Here is a 16,886-nt window from a genome sequence, read left to right on the forward strand (position 1 = left end):
CTTTCTTTGTGGAATCTGAGTTGCATTTCATTGGCTGGAAAAGGCAGTCAGGAGTTGGTCTCTGCCTCCAGTCTCACTCCCCTTCTAAGCTTTACACTTGAAGGGCCAGAATGGCTTTTCTAAAACAGTAATCTGATCACATCAGTCCCTGTGGTGTGTGGGAAGTCACCTTACTCCAAGTACACTCAGGTAGGCTGCCCTAACGGTCATGGCACTGAAGTGCTCATGGAGCAAATTGAGCTGTGTAATTATGTGGCTCATCGCATCACTTAAAGCGCACAGACAAAGCAAGGGCAGAGAGATCGGACAGAGGGTCACACAGGATGATAAGCGGGGTGGCAAGACTGCTCTACCCGCATCCGCACAGTGTTCATATAGTTTGTTCTCTCTCTGCCATATCAGCCTTTCCTGCTGATGGATGGTTACATGGACCAGAGTCGAGGCTAAGCTGGGGGTTTCAGCAGCTGGAAGGCATTACACACTTGCCCCCCTGGAGAGACAACAAGAGCAAACATATCTGATCAGCGATGGCTCACCCATTAGGCTGATGACCAGATGTGTGTTTTATCTCTGTGTATCAGCAGAGAAAATACGGGGCCAGAATGTGGCCAGGATGAGTGTCATTAATGAGTTGACCAGTTTAGGGATGACAGATGTCAATCAGACATGGTCTGAGCTTTATAAAATATATGTGGTTTACTCGGCACTTCCATCCTTTTCTATGGAACCTTTCTGTTCCATCCTTTTAATCTTTGTTTAAAATATATATGCTTTCTTTATTTTCTCTGTGTTTAACAGGGCTCAGAGGTTACCATTTGCTCTCTGTACGTCATACATTCTGTGGGTTTTATTCATCCTATTTGTTTTTATTGCAATCTGCAGCAAAATTGAATAATGCTAAATAATACAGCAGACATGTTGCAGCCTATTTATTTCAAGAGCTCTTTTTTGGTCTAGAAAATAAAATACAAAATCTTACTTTATTTCATCTGTTACTGCATAAAGGTCCTTATAATCTCCTCCTCTTTAGACTCATCTCCTACCTCTCATAAAAGTGCCCTCCACTTCCATGCCACATATTCCCTGAACTTGCTGACCTCTCTCAAGTCTGCATGTGTACAGAATGGTCTTCCATCTGTGGTCTACCTGGAGCATCCGTTTCTGTTCATTCCTTAAGAAGCATAAGCTTGGCTTTCTCTAGGAAATCTTACTTGAACACTGCTATCTTCTTAACCCCAAACCCAGGCCAAAAGGCAAACATATCCACACATATACAAATGTCTTCTTCCTCTCACTGTGCTCTTAAGGTGTGATGTAAGAAGCACATGGTAGTATTAGAGCACTTAAAACATTGTATTACATTTTTTACACTACTGTGTCCTCTGGTAGCCTCTAAGGAACTTTTATACCGGGATTTTAGTATATAATCTCCTTTATTCCTCAGCCACTAGCCAAAGCTCAGCATATTATAAATGAGCAATTTTTGCTGAGTTAATGAATAATAACAAATAAATAAAGGTTACAGTGCAACCAATGGGTAGATATTTGTTCTTGGAGTAAGGAGGATTTTCACACTTGTCATTTTAAAATTCAGTCCTTATGGGACTTTCTTTCCCTTCATTTCTTCCTTTGAATGTTTTATTCAAAGTGCTATTTATTTCTATTACTTGATTTTTAAAACTCACTTGAATATATTTTTATAAATTAGGTAGTAACAAGTAGCACTAATATATTGGGCACGTACTGTGTGTGAAGCTGTGTATTAGAACTTGTCTTTCCACTGGTCCCAAGGGAACTGGATCAGGTCAGAACACTGCATGGATTGTAACTAGGATTATGAATCAGCTGGAGCATATGTAGCTTCAAATAGGATAATTAGATATAATAAGCACAAAACCACATTTCCCCCTATTTCCATATTAAAGCATGTTGGTTGATTCACTATTTGAATTTCAGTGTCCATCAGCTGTGTTTATATACGTTCTTACAAGTGCATGTTGAGTAACTACCATGTCTTGGCCTTGGATGAGAACTTAAAAAAGGTAGGGCTGGTCTCTGGCCACATGGAATTCGCAGCCAGCATGACCTCTAAATCAGTGGGAAATGGAAAGGTTACTGAGACCACGGTGACCCACCTCAAATCCAACTGGGGTCACTTGAATCCCCACAGATGTTACAGCAGGTCCCAGTCAATGTAAATTCACTGAATAATCAAATAGCCCAGTATACCAGTGTCCCTCCCCCAGCAGCATGACACGAGGCCCACAAGGATTTACTTTTCTCATCCCTGTAGCTCCTTGGAATTTCCCTGCTGCCACACCCACCCACCCTCATTCTTACCCAGCCTGAGAATCAGGTCACAGAAGCACCTCTGGTTTCTCTGTCAGGTTACTTTCCCTCAACCTCCACTCCTCCTCCTGCAGAAGCAGCCCTGGTCACTGTTCCTGGTCCTCCCTGCCACTCACATATTCATCTTCCTTCCAGAATGCAGTTTAGTGTAAGAACGAAGGCTTGACACTCAGATAAACCTGGCTTTGGATGTGCTTACTAGCTGTTTGCCTTTGGCCAGGATAATTTAACATCTGTTTCTTATTTTCATCATCTATAAAATGGGATTGCAGTGCTTACTTCACAGTATTGTGAGAATTAAATATTAAGCCCAAATACAGTATATAGCAGTAATCTCATGCCCCATAATCTGTACAGATCTGCAGCCCTTCACCCTTACACCCCTGTACCGTCTCTGGGAGTATCTCGTTACCCTCTGAAATGGACAAGGACCCTATTTTAGAGCTTTGCATTCTAAAAGACCCACTGTTAGCAAAAAGGGTGTGGAAGGGAAGCATCGTTTAGAGTCTTAGGAAATCTGAAAGAGCTTCCTTTTGGGTCAGAGAGTAGAGAGAACTAGAAGGTCATCTTCGAGCTACCCAGGAGCAATGTTGTGTTGGAAGTGAAGTGTCATCTGAGTAGACAGGGCAATGGGGAGCCCATAGAGTGTGTACAACTCTGGAGCCAGTGCATGGGTTTGTCCAAGAGAGTCACCCCAGTAGGACATGGGCCACAAAGCTCCTTTCTTCAAATGTGGAATCACCGTATATCCTGCAGGGCTCTCCTGAGTCCCTCCCAACTCCTCTCCTTAGAACACCCTCTCCTCCTCTCTCACTGGCTAGCTTGTCACCAGCCTCCAGCAGTCTTGTCACTAATTCATCCCAGTCTTCCCTGTGACTTTCAGCAGCCCTGTCTCTGACTCTTAACTCTTCCAACTTTGCACTGAGCCTCTGTCCCCAGCCTTGGGAGCCACAACGAGAGAATCACAGATGGAGAATCTCTGGTGCCCATATGCCAAATGTGAAAGATTGGGCAGGAAAAAGGGATGCTAAGTTCACTGAATTATGCATTTGAAATGATTTCCAAAATCTTCCAAATATATCAGAATGGGGGAGCATTCCCAATAATGTATAAACAGAAACAAAAATGAATATCTTGAGGGATGTCTTTAAAATCACCTCTTTGCCAAACAGTCGTCCATAAGGGCATATACAGTATTATAAAAAATGTAACTAGCTCTAAATGATCTGTAAGCAGTATTATCTTACCAGCCACTGATGCTGATCTTGAGTGCTGATGTATTGGCTAATAAACATACTTGGCTTATGGGAAAGTTGAGGTGTATGGATAAGGCGCTGCTTTTGGAGTCACAGAACTGGGAGTTTGAAGCTGGTTTCTGCCACTTTCAACCTAAATGACCTTATTCATATTGCTTAAACTCTCTAAGCCTCATTTTTTTTTCCCTGTAAGATAGGGTGAGGATTTCAAACCTCACAGAGTATTAGATAACTATACTTACGAGAGTTAAGTGGAGTGTAGAAAAGGGAGCACCTGCTCCCTACCAGGTAGCCAGTAAACAGCAGTTTTTTGTTTCCCTTCTTGTTTCTTCTTCAACCAATCACAGAGTAGAGGAGGGAGATGGGAGGGAGGGGGGGAGAGAGAGAAAGGAGAAACTTTCATGCAAACCATCACTTTGCTTACAGATGTAATATTCCAGCTTGATTTAATGATGCGGTGGAGTTGTTTTAAGGATGTCTCCCCATCGTATGATAGTTTAAATGTCAGTTTGCTATGGGCTTCTACTTCAGGCCTTGAATGTGGTTTTTATAACCATGTACATGGTAGGGAGAAAGACATTTAAACCATCACTGTGGTCATAATGTTCCCTTAACATGTAGTAGGCACTGGCCGCTGTTGAATGTTTACAAAGAATACCTTGATTCATCCTCACAAAACCCTGTGAAGTCGTTGCTAATCTTCTCTATTACACAGATGGAGAAATAGAGTGAGTTGAAGGCACAGGTGGGAAGCGCTTCGACGTGGCCGTATTTAGGTTAGACCGAGTTAGGTTCTGAGAGTGCCTAGGGCTGAACTGATAAAATAACCAGGTACAAGTTGGTGGAGCTGGAGTATCATACGTGTTATGAGAAGTGAGGTCATAAAAATTGATGCTGGGGCCAGATCCCCAAGGACACTGTGTGCCTTCTTTGTACCTAGACATCTAGTGGCCTTTGGGGATTTTAGTTAGGAACTGACATGACGACATTTCTATTAAAGTATAGTAATTCTGACCACAGTGTGAAAGACTGATAGATAGGGAGACAAAAAGCACAGCTCTAGCAAGTGAGAGTGGAGGGAGGCCACAACTGGTACAGTAAAGGTGGGAACTAATGCGGAGAATAGACCCGGGAAATACTTGGGAGAAAGAACAGCCTGGCTCGGCTATGGTTTGGATGCAGAAGGGGAGGGTGAAGGCAATGTCCAGCAAGACTGCTAACTTAATGGCTTGTGAAACTGGATAGTGATGACCTTGAAAGGTCATTCCTCTTTACTGGAGGAAACAGTTGGGAAAATAAGAGATGTCTAGGAGAGAACCTGGAAAAAAAAAAGTTAAAATAGGAAAACAGAGTTGAGGAGAGAAATAAAGGTTGGCAAAAGACAAAATGTGTGGAGTCCTGGAATCTGAATTCTTAACAAATGCTTCTTATCAAGTTTAAAGTATGAGATCCACTGGCCTAGATTACTTCCTAGCAGCGCTGACAAGTCTGCAAGAGAAAGTGACAGGACTGTTCCATGCACACAGATGGCATCCCCCTGGGCGAGGTGTGCTGCTTGTCACCCTCTGTGAATCACAGGCAGAGGAGTGCGTTTTATTAGAGTCGGGGAAAAAAGCAGATAATTTTCAAAATACATAGTTCTAAACCCTTTTATTTGTTCTGTGTTCTGGCAGCATTTTAAAGATAAAAATCTTAAGAGTTTTGTTTTTCCAGAACAGAGGTTTGCGTCTGAGCAATTTGACAAATATTGAGGTTCCTCTTAATCTGTTTCTTTCCCCTGTCATTTTCTTTGTATGTTTCTCTCTTCTTCCATTTTAATTTGCCTTCTCTTTCTTCTCTGCCATTGTCTTCTATCCACCCAGAAGTTAAAGACATTTCCGTTGTATGCATTGATTGAGTAGTTTTCTATTTTTTTCCCTTGGGGGCATGTGTAGAATATTTCATTGTGAGGATTCATCCTTGCAACTCTCAGCCATCCTTGACTCATCCCTTGGCTAACAGAGGCTGTATGTTGTAGTCGTTAAGGGCAGAATGGAACCAGGCTGCCAGATTGAAATCCCAGCAATTGCTACTTATGTGGCCCTGGAAAATTGACTCAACTTTTTTCTGCCTCAGTTTCCTCACATTAAAGTGTGGATGCTGGTCAGTCAGCCCTTCTCAGTTACACTGCAGTGACAAATGCCTCCCTGCATCATCTTGGTGACTTTCAAGAACAGAGCTTTGTTTTACACTCACATCCATGTCCCTCCTGGTTCTGCAGCAGCTTTGCTTCACATCCTCTTCATTTCTGGGCTCTGGCTGAAGACACAGCCCTAATATGTCACATCTTGGGTTTGTGGCAAAGGGAAAAGAGAGCTTGTGATGTGATGTGATGGCTCTTAAACCTTCTAAATGGCCCAGGACACTTCTGTTCACATTTCTTTGGTTATGAAGCAAGCCATATAAAATGCTTGATCTGTTTTTGTTAATCTCTGGTTTTAATTTTTTTTCTTCTACGTGCTTGTCTTGCAGGTTTTATTTTGCTGGGTATCATAATGAGATGATATGTCTAGTGAGATGGAGAACTATAATTTCTCATGCTTCCAAAACTACATACATATTATTTTAGGAGGGAGAAGGGTCATCATCTTAGTGCCCCAGGGCCAGAGTAGAAGGATTATCCTGCTAATCCCGCCTCTTGGATCCCCTAGTGGCACAAACCAGATGTTAAGAGGATAGGAAGGTCCACCTAGGTGACAGGACCATTCTTTGTGGCAATTGCCTCTGTCCACAGTGGGTAATCAGCAAATGCCGTCAGTCTCGTAAGCTGAGAGATCTTGTGATTATCATCCAAAGGAGATAGGCTGGAAATGCTGTCCCTTTCACATTCTTACCTTAGATTTAGTACTTTCTGTTCTCGGAAGGAGATGCTGCAAACATGGGGATAGAAATGGAAATACCATTTCACAGCACTCTGTGTTTTGGGATACTTTTTAAAACCCAGTGACCATATATTTATATTTTAAAGTCCCCTATCTGGGATTTGGTGATTATTAAAAACATAGAGCCAGAAGGCAGTTTGAGTATGGAGACCATATGTCTTAACTTTTATCTTCAATAGACCTAAGTTAATCAAGAATGATGATCTCATCTTCTCAAAAGCCTTTCAGGGTCCTTATGAGTCATCATGGGTCCTCAGGGTAGAGAGCTCAATGATTGTCCTCAGAGACTGTTGCCACTTTCTTACAGCCTCAAGAGTTTGGTCACTATTTGCTTACTTACAACCGTAGCCCCTTCGTCTGCCCTCAGTGCTGAGAGCAGTCGACTCCCCTGTCCTCTCTGGACTTCACAGAGTTCAGGCGGCTAGAAGTTAATGGGAAGAGCTCTACACGTGCGGTCAGGAAGCCTGGATCCTTGATTTAATGTCACACTCTAATAGCTTCGTGACCTTGGGAAATTCACCCGAGCTCTCTGGATCTCATCATAGCCAGCTGGTATAACACACCTCACAGGGTGGCTGGTTGTCACGTTCAAGTAACTAGGGAGGAAATGATCGAGTGTGACATGTTTCATCGTAGTCTGCGGTCCCTTGAGAGCAGAGTCTGAGACGAGGACTTGGGTCAGGTAGTTTATTTAGGAGGGACCCCAAAAGTGGGAATTAAGGGGCAGAGAGAATGAACCTGAAGGAAGAAACATCAATGTGAGTGTCCGCTGTCAAGGTTTCTGCTGTGAGCTGTGTGGAAGTGGGGCAGTGGTGAGTACCTCCAAGAATTGTCTGTCCCAGAGACAGGAGGCTGGGAAACTTATCCATCAGCTTCAGCCCTCCCACTGTTTGTCAGCCCCCCTCCCCCACTTGGTTGTCTTGGGTGCAGGCAAGGACGTCCCTGCTGACTTTGGAGAAGGCCCAAGAGCTGGCCCTGCTTGGGGTGGGGACTGAGGCTGTGTGTGAGGCGGGGTGCAGCAGTGCCTGCTGTGGCTGAGATCTGAGGCTGGCTGAGGGGGCGGTACCAAAGTGCCTCCTGCTGGTGCACGAAAATATGTGGCATATTTACCCTTCACTTAGATTTCCAGTATAAACTTTTAACTTCTTTTGGCTTCATTAGTAGGTCCTATGTGCTAAGACTAGACCCTGGTCTTAGAAATACATTTGAAAAAGCCAAGTGCAGTCAGGTCCTACTTTTCATTAACTCCCCAAATTAGATTTTCTGTTTCATATTTAGCTGTGTTCTCTCATTTCCCCCATATCCTTTACCGGCCTTACCTCTGTCCTCCTCAGATTGCTAGACTGGGACACCCCGGCAGCGTATCCATGATGGAATGGTGAGAACAACTGAGGCTCAGTGGAGCAGACAGACCGACTGGGCTGAGTCCCATCACTGTGACTTTGACCTTGTGGCGCTTTGCTCTGTCTCTTTATTTGTAAAGCTGGGTAAATTGTGTCAGCTTCATGTTGCAAACCTAAGTAAGATCACGTATACAGTGTAATTGGTTCCTCCTTCATCCTCATATCTGTTTCCCAGAAGGCTACATTTTCTTTTGGTTGGGAAGAAATATATTTAAAAGGAAAACTAGTGTCTTTTGTTTATGTCTGCTGCCTGGTGTCTTTTAGCTTCAAATTTGTCTAATTCACTCAACTGCCAAAATGCAATGTGCTAGTCTCTTCTGCGCCCTTTCTTTTTTTCCTCTACCTTCAGTAAATCTACTGTGTCTTTTACTTGTTCATCCAATTCTGTGCATTCACTTCTTAATTCAATTACATAGATTATTACTATACTGAATACCTTCCCAAATTGGTCCAATTCATTCTACTGCTAACATACAATTTGCATCTCTCTTCTTCTCCCCTTCCATTTCTTATCCAGCCCTCAACCTATCTACTAATTTGTTATTTAATTCATTCAGTTCTATTTACTCACTAGTTTTTTTTCCTAGTATGCCATGCACCTTCTTGGTGTAAGGTCTTCCGCTTAGTTGTTGGGGATTACGAAGGTAGCATGCTCTTCCTCAAAGGACATAGAAGTGGAGGCACTGAATATAAAAAAAAAACAAAAACCCTGCAATACAAGGAACAGAGTGATGATTTACAAAATAAAAGTATCGATGAATTACAAGAAGGTGTACACTTCCAGCTGGAAGGGCCAGAGTGGGCTGAGTGGGACTGGGTGAAGGTGGGGGAGCGATGAACGTCCACGAAAGGAGACTAAGGGAAGATGACTTATGCCTTCCTGAATTCCTGTTTCAAGCAAAATAATAATTATCAAGAGTAATTCATTAGACCTTTCAATTCATAATTGGACAGTTTAGAATTACGCTTTTTAGGACAAAAGGGTCAGTTCACAAGGAAACAGACTTAAATTGGGTATTTATCAGGAGGAGGTTAGGGAAGTAGGTCCTAGTGCATATCCTGGTTAAAATCTCTTTAGCTCAATCTCTGTCAGCTTCAAAATCTGTGTCGTTAGTGCTAAGCAGTTAAGCTCACATAATCAGAAAGACTCTAAGGTGAGCGTGTTACATCATCAGAGGAGGCCTTTGTATTAATTATATCACAACAATGGTAGGAAAAGGACCAGTGTATTTTAGAAAGTTAAAAAAAAAAGCAGAATCAGTATCTACAAAAGCATGTTTCTGCCTATCCCTGAGGAAATTGCTCTCATCTCTTGAAAAGTGGCTTCATGGAGAGAGATTATCACAAGAAATCCTGAAACTATTCTCAGCTCTCCCCTCCTGAGCCATGCTGCAAATTTATGACTGATGGTCAAGACTTGGCAGTAAATTGTGGGCAAGATTTTTTTCTCATCTTTTGTGGAGTCATTTGTTCTTTTGGAGATATATCTGCTCTGGATTCATTCCATTTCAAAATTGAAATGCTCCATTCTCCCAGACGAGATGAGCGGGGTCATTTTACACTGTGATCCCAGTTTAGAGATCGTATTGAATGGGCTGCCAGTATTTGCTTTGCAATGTTAGGGCCTCTGGTTGTGCAGGTCCTAAGGCATGGGCTAGAGTGCATAAAGAAACCATGCTGGAAAAAAAGAGAAAGGGAGGGAGGGAGAGGGAAGAGACAGAGAGACAGAGACAGAGAAAGAAAGACGATAGGAATCCAGCAACCTTGCGTCATTCGTAGGCAGAGGTGGCCTAAGGTACAAATTAACACTGTATTAAGAAAATCATGTGAGCTGTGAACTTGGATTCACACTTCTCAGCTGTAGCAAGCTGCCAGGAGATGGTGCCAAGTGAGACTGACGCTAGGTGGGAAAGATGCAAATAACAGAAGCAAGCTTCCCTGGCCAATGGGATCAATCATGTCTTACTTTTTTTGCTATTTCTCTCTTCTCAGTTGAGGGTGCCTCCATCACCCAGGCTCTTAGACAAGATCTGGGAGTCACCGCTGATTCCTCTGTTTCTCTCCCTCACTTCCATTTCGCCTCCCAAGCCAGTTTCCAAGTACTGTTGATCCCATCTCTAGAATGCATCCAGGTCTCACCATTTCCGTGTCTACTGCTACCTCCCTGGCCCAAGTCACTTTCATTTCCTGCCTCTGACAGCTTTCCTGGTACATCTCCTTGTTTCCGTTGTTTGTCTCTTCTGGGCCAGTGCGCCCACAGCAATCACAGTGATTTTTAAGTAAATTGTATCCTGTAATCTCCTTGCTTAAAGCTTCCCAGTGGCTTCCAGGTGCATTTAGATCAGGTTCTGGGCCTCTTGGTATCTGGCTTCTGTCTGCACAGCCACTTCTCTCCTGCCACCCTCTCCCCCTCGGGCACAAGCTCCAGACATAGTAGGCTTCTCTTTGTGTCCCTCAGCAGACTCTTTCTGAGCTTCTGCTCTGACCGTTTCCATGACTTCGGATATTTGCCTGCTTGGCTCCTTCTCTAATGTACCTCCTCAGGGAAGCCTTTCCTAACTATCTCACTTAAAAGCTCTCTATCCGACCAGGTACAGGCCAGAATAGAGAGGCCTTTCTGGAGCATTCTGCAAAGTCGCCAATCCTCTGTTCCCACTCCCCATCCCGGTTACTTCCCATCATATCACCCTGTTTTATCTTCTTCATAGAACTCCACCTTGTCTGAACTGACCTCACGTCCTTTAGTTTATGTTTTATCCTTCACCGTCCCCCACCCCAGAGTAGACTGTGAGCCCTGTAAAGGGGGAGGATGTTATCTGTCTTGTTTACCTCTTCTCTCTCCACACCTAGAATGGTGCCTGCGCCCAGGCCAGTGCTCCTTTAACCCTCGTTAAGTATGTGAATAGACTGTGTGGTATGTGGCCAGGGGTTAGTAAGAGGCTCTGTTACTAACAGAGGAAGCACAGAGTAGAGGATGAGCCACAGGGAAAGGGATGAACAGCCCAGAGACGAACAGGTTGCATGTGGCAGGCCTGATGGCACATGGACTTATTCAAGCCCAGTCAATGTCAGTGGCGTCTTCAGTGGGCTTTAACTAGAAGCAGGTCTCCAGGAGGGAGCATGGGCTCAAGTTCAAGGACTGGGGCACTTGTCTTTCTCCCATGCTGCCTTGGGAGACTTAATGCAAGGCTTCCAGACAGCCTCCTATGCTGTTCACATCTATTGTGGGAAGTATGACAGCTCTTCCTGAGCCCCGAGGGCTCCAGTGAGAGTGCAGTGATCTGTTTGAAATGCTTCACCCAACTGGCTCTAATAAGTAAATGATTTAAATTTTTCTCAAAGAAAAACAAAAATAAGAGTATCAAAACAAAACACCTCTCATTCTATGTTGGGTTGTCAGCCCAAAGAAAACAAGCAAAACTTGAAATTTTGGGGGGACAAATAAGATGCTTCTTTCCTATTTCCCTGTCACCTTCCTTATTTTATACTTTGGTCCGTTTCCTCCTCACCCTTGCTTTTACTTCCCTCATCTCTTCTCTCTGGAGAGGAAGACTGATAAACTAGATGGTGCAGTAGGCTCGTAAAATGTTTGTCACAGCTCAGCTAGCCTAACCTAAGGCGCTGGTGGAAATAAGGTAAGTTTTCTCTTTTTAAATATTTTCGATGTTCTTCAAAGCTAATACCGTCCATCATTTTCCATATTTATTTGCCATATCATCCAGATGTATAATCACATGCATTTCACTAGACCTTTCTAAAGGAGTGAATTTCATACTTTTTATGCATCATAGGAATTTTGATTCATGTGAAACATACTTCCAAGGGAAATCAAGTGATCGTTTCTTTCCCCTTCTTCCACTAATAGAAAGATGTTTGGTGATTATGGTGCAGGAATTTGTCCCCACACTCCTTAGTCCCTGTCCTCCCACCCCAAGCGAAAAAAAAAAGTTTCTTAATGTTATCCACCTGCTTTTGGAAACAGCACTTTGTGACACATGGAAGGAATTTCTACTCCCTGCATATGAGCAAAACCACCTGGTTTAGTTGGTTTGGGCAGATCTTAGAAATATATTGATTGACAAATTATTGAAATATAAGATATTTGGCTATCGTATAGTTTTGTTGCTTATATTGCTCCTGGGGGGAATAAAAAATTCATGTAATGTGAACAGTCTGTTAAAAAAGACAACCAAATAGATTCAAAATAATTAAAATCCAAAGTCCACCTTGTGAAGATGTGTGCCTTTGGTAATGCTCAAATAGAGATTTTTCCCACACACTTCCATTCCCTACCTGCCAAAAGAGGGAACAGTCTGCTAATATCTGTGTCATCTGCCTTCAAGCAATCAGCAATGATTTCTCTCTCAACGGGTATTTTTCTCCTAATTTTTCATTTTGATTTTGTGCTTAGTTCTGGCTTCCATGGGGTTACTGTAGGATAGGTCAAGGGAGCAGTCTAGTCCGAGTCCTTCGTCCATGATTCTCATTCTCTGTCCCCCATTCGTCAGAGACTCTTCTGTGAGACAGGCCTTAACTAAAAGAGATGATGCTGCATGAGTTTGCAGTGAGGCTACAGTTGAGTGGGCATTTGTGTGGTGTTACCCAGAGGATTCATTAAAGACTCTCTATTGTATAGTAATCAATGAGTCAACACTCCGCTTACATAGACTTCTGCATCCCAGAAATCTTCACCTGCAATTTCTCTTCTTTACTCCAGTCATGGGTGTCATGACCTAGGAAATCCAACTATGGGGTGTCAGACAACTTACTTGTTTTCCGTATTTAGATCAAATGTTGATGATCTAAGCAGCCTATAGGGAATCAAAGGGTTGTTCTGTGATCAATATTTATTACTTAAACTACAAAAGAAGGAAACATGCATCTGATACATGCATCCAGTAGGTGCCCACTTGCATATTGCACTTCTCCTCGCTGCTAAAAAAGAAAAAGGCCAATGCTGGAAGATTGATAGCTTTGGTGTATTGTTTAAATTTCTCACCAGTTCCATTTTAAACTCCAACTTAAACAGAATTATTTTCTTCTTCTTATTGGGACCATCCTTTACTTTAAGCAAAGAAATCTTTGCGTTCGTTGTTTTACCATGCTGCTTTGCTGGCTTTGTGCTTGAATCTGCCAGAGAAATTGTTCTAGGCTACATCCCCTTATTTCTAAAAGCTGTCAGTTTGTTTGTTTCAACATTCAACTAGTCTGCATCGTGCATCACTTATCAGTCCATTTTTATGCTTAGGCTACAAATTAAATTTGCTCTTCCCCTCTATTTGAGTGCATTTCCATCCGAATTTAAACATCACTTTTCTTCTAGTGGGACACATTGACCTTTTGGCTTGATTGAAGAGAAATGCCATGGATTCTCCACTTTTGGAGGCTGAGAGTTTTTCAAAAGCTCACTGAAATTTCTCTGTCTTTTGCTTGAAAATAGATACCAAATAGTACTCATTTCCCTGCCGTTTTAAGGAAATGAGTGTGAATCTTTCTACTCTTAGAGTAATGAGAATTATTGGGGTTGGAGTTATTAAACATAACCCAGCAGGAGGGCATGAGAGGTTTCAGGTCCCCCCACCCCCCCATTTTTGGTCATAGGCCATCACATCCCAAAGTTTTAGAGTCAAGATTTGAATTTGACCATAGTGGACATTTCAAGGACTCCAGAAATACCTGCAGCATACCAGCAGCATTTAAGACATTCTGGGCTGAGGCAAAGCTCAGTTAACATCTCTGTGGCTAATACGGCACTTGTGTAGCAAAGTCCTAAAACTGACTTTGTGTTAGTGTTTCTCCCTCTTCTCTTGTCCCCAGTCCTAGACATTAAGTGATGTGCAAAAATTTTCTAAAAAACAGATGCCACTTAAGGAGCTCTTTAAATTACCTGTATTTGTAGCAATTCTGCCTCTAAAGCCAGTATTTTCCACATCTCTCTTTACGTTCTTCTTTCTTATCGAAGCATTTGCATGTAGAATAAAGAGGATAAAAGCATGAAAAAACAAAGGCAGATTTGTTTCTTCTGAGAGCATCTGTCCTTGCTTTAAAGGACCTGCATTTTCTCCCGGTGCTCACACAGTTTGCTGTTGCGAAGGAGACAGTTGTATCAATCTGAAACCTGAATTAAATAAGAAAATAAACAGTGCTGTCCAATCAGCCGAAATGTAGGGAGAAAAGTCTGTCATAATGCGTACATTTTAAACATTAGATACAGGCATACTCGCAAAGAGAGGCTGAGATTGAATATTAAGTGATTTGTTATAGAATTCTTTTTTTCTCTTAAGATTCATTGGTCTCATGGCATCATTACTCAACTCTGGGTGTTTTTGGTCCATTCTAACTTTCTTCACTGACCTCTCAGGATTTCTATAAGTTTGGATTGCAGTTGGGGTATAAGTACATTCTAAAAAATACTAAACACAAATGACCTGCTGAATACCTTGTGATTAAAATAAACCTTTCCACTTTGAAAGCCTGTTTATTTTCCAAGGAGGAAATCTCCCCCAAACTTCAGCTACTATCAGAACCCTTATAACCAGCACTGAATAGGAGCACTAATTACTCAGAATTAAAGGGCACAGTTTAAAACTACCCAGCTCAACAGATCTCTGTCCAAGTGATGCTCTTTTTCCCTCTTCTCCCCTAAACAGTATGTAATTTGGTCTTGGAGGTAAAGGAGAGGGGAGAGTGGCTAATAAAAGGTATATAATAAAAATTTCAAAATTACTTGAAGATGTATTATTGCCTTTATTTGATGGTTTCCAATGATCTAGGTAGACATCAGTTATTCAGTAAACACTCATTAAAGCAGCTGCTACGTACCTGGCCCTGTATTCCTCTATGTTGGAGCCAAGTGTGCGGTCTTCTGAAATATTACAGATGCATAACATCCATAGAGATGTGTTGCCCAGTTACATATTTCATCTGTTTTTTGTTTTTACAAATTATTTCCAGAACTAAGGCTTTCCATATATTGACGGACTAATCCAGGAAGATTTAAGGGGCATCCTCCTTCATGGGATCAGCTGTCCCTGTAGAGAGAACAAACTTGGCCTAAGTTTTCTGGTTCTTTGCAGCCTTTGTCTTTAAACTTACATCTCAGTTCAATGGCAAGTGAAACGTAACACCCCCTCCACCCCATCACTAACTGAATTGTTTTAATACCTTGGTGTTTATCTTGCCAGCTTTTGCGCCTAAATGCTGTCATTCCTTATTGCATCTGAGTCTTCCTAGGGTTCACTTGAACATCTTGAACATTATCTCAAGTATCTTGATTATGGATCTTTGGAGACAACTTGATTGATTCCTTTGCTTAGTGGCACGTTTCACTGAATATAAGCCTGGGGCCCGTCACATTCCCTTCAGGAGCATTATTTCTAGTGGGGTTTAAACCGTAACACTATGATTGTTGTGACAGTTACCATTGTGATTTCTGTGGTCACTGCATTCTGATAAGACCACGGGTTAATGGAAATGTCAAGTTCAAAGCACATATCGCAGAACTCTTTTTTCCATCCAATTTGTGGATACTCTTCAAAAGCCAAACTGGTGTAATATGCCTACCTGACCAAACGAGTATGAAGAAATGGCTGACGAATTTCCTGTATCTTCAAGAAATTCGTCTGAAGTGTAAGATTTGGGGAAACAAAATGACAGCTGACTACTATTTCCTGTAAATGTTCACTTAATGCCATTGGCATTTTAAATGTCTTGTATCTATAGTTAAAGGAGAGCACTTATGTATTATTGTCCATTACGTTTCAATTGAGATTGTGCATTTGGGGACTACTGCGGAAGACCCTGTTGGACCCGTGTAACTCAGATGGACTTTGGAGGGATATGATTCCTTGAATGCTACTGGGTCATGTGCACCAGTGTGGCTTTGACAACTCTGATTTGCCATGAGTGTGACTTTCAGCATTGATTCTAACTTTGACACTTACCACCGCCCCTAGGCAAAGGACCAGAGACCCTGTATGCAGGGCAGAAGCTCAATGACAACGAATGGCACACCGTTCGGGTGGTGCGGCGAGGAAAAAGCCTTAAGTTGACCGTGGACGATGACGTGGCTGAGGGTGAGTACAGCCATAGTGAAATCTGTCTCTCTTTGCTCTCATTCTCCTCTTGGTCATTCAGGGAAGAAAGGCTTTTTTTTTTTTTCTCCAAAACCTTTTATTTTGCTGAACGGAAGTCATATGTCTTGCTCTCTGTTGACAAGTTCAGGTAGGCTAAGAAGATCTTCCTCTGTGTTTTCATAATCCCTTGTCATTGATCTGCATTGTAGAACGTATCCACTACTGTGATTACATACATCCTTAGGCATAGTGTATGTGTCTGGAGAACAGATGTAGAGGTCTACAGATCCTTCTGTTATTCAGTTATTCGAACCCAATTTACCAGTCATCGTCCTATGTGCCGGTTCCTTCCCTTAATGAATGAGTCACTCTGCAGGAGAGGGAGATGGAGAAGCCAGAAATCCGGAACATTATGGTACAGTTAAGTACCTAGAGCTGTGTATGATACTTAGAAGGTGCTGAATAATTATTCATTTATTTAATAACTTAATCATTATTAATTAAGTTACCTACTCTGTACTAAGCACTGCTTTAGAAGGCACTGGGAATATGGTGATAAACAGGCAAGTCCTTGGTCTGGTGGAATTTGCATTCTAGGAGGGCAAGGAATAAGTGGATAAATCCATGCATATGTAAAGGAATATTCAGAGCCTCACACGAGCAGTAAGTATCTCGTGACAGCCTGTTGTATGTCAGCTGTGTGCTAGGACTGTAGGAGATACAAAGGAAGCTCACAAGACTACCTGTTTCCTCAAACAGTGAGCCAGTTTTGTAGATTAGATAGGACTTGGGTATTTGAAAAATAAAACAGGGACTATGTAATGAGATTCTAATTTGGGTGGATAAGATCATAATTGTCAATCAGAAGAGAAAATTATCAAT

At 42.2% G+C, this 16,886-nt stretch overlaps 1 protein-coding gene across 1 annotated transcript in view; it reads left to right on the top strand.

Annotated features, from left to right (window-relative positions):
• The window catches only part of NRXN3 (neurexin 3), a 1,627,094-nt gene that overhangs the window by 840,188 nt on the left and 770,020 nt on the right, over positions 1-16,886 (top strand). Inside the window, exon 12 of the mRNA XM_064486155.1 lies at positions 15,885-16,004. Coding sequence (XP_064342225.1) covers positions 15,885-16,004 — 120 coding nt within the window. The remainder of the gene's footprint in view (positions 1-15,884; positions 16,005-16,886) is intronic.

This window comes from Camelus dromedarius, chromosome 5, assembly GCF_036321535.1.
Source record: "Camelus dromedarius isolate mCamDro1 chromosome 5, mCamDro1.pat, whole genome shotgun sequence".
NCBI lineage: Eukaryota > Metazoa > Chordata > Mammalia > Artiodactyla > Camelidae > Camelus > Camelus dromedarius.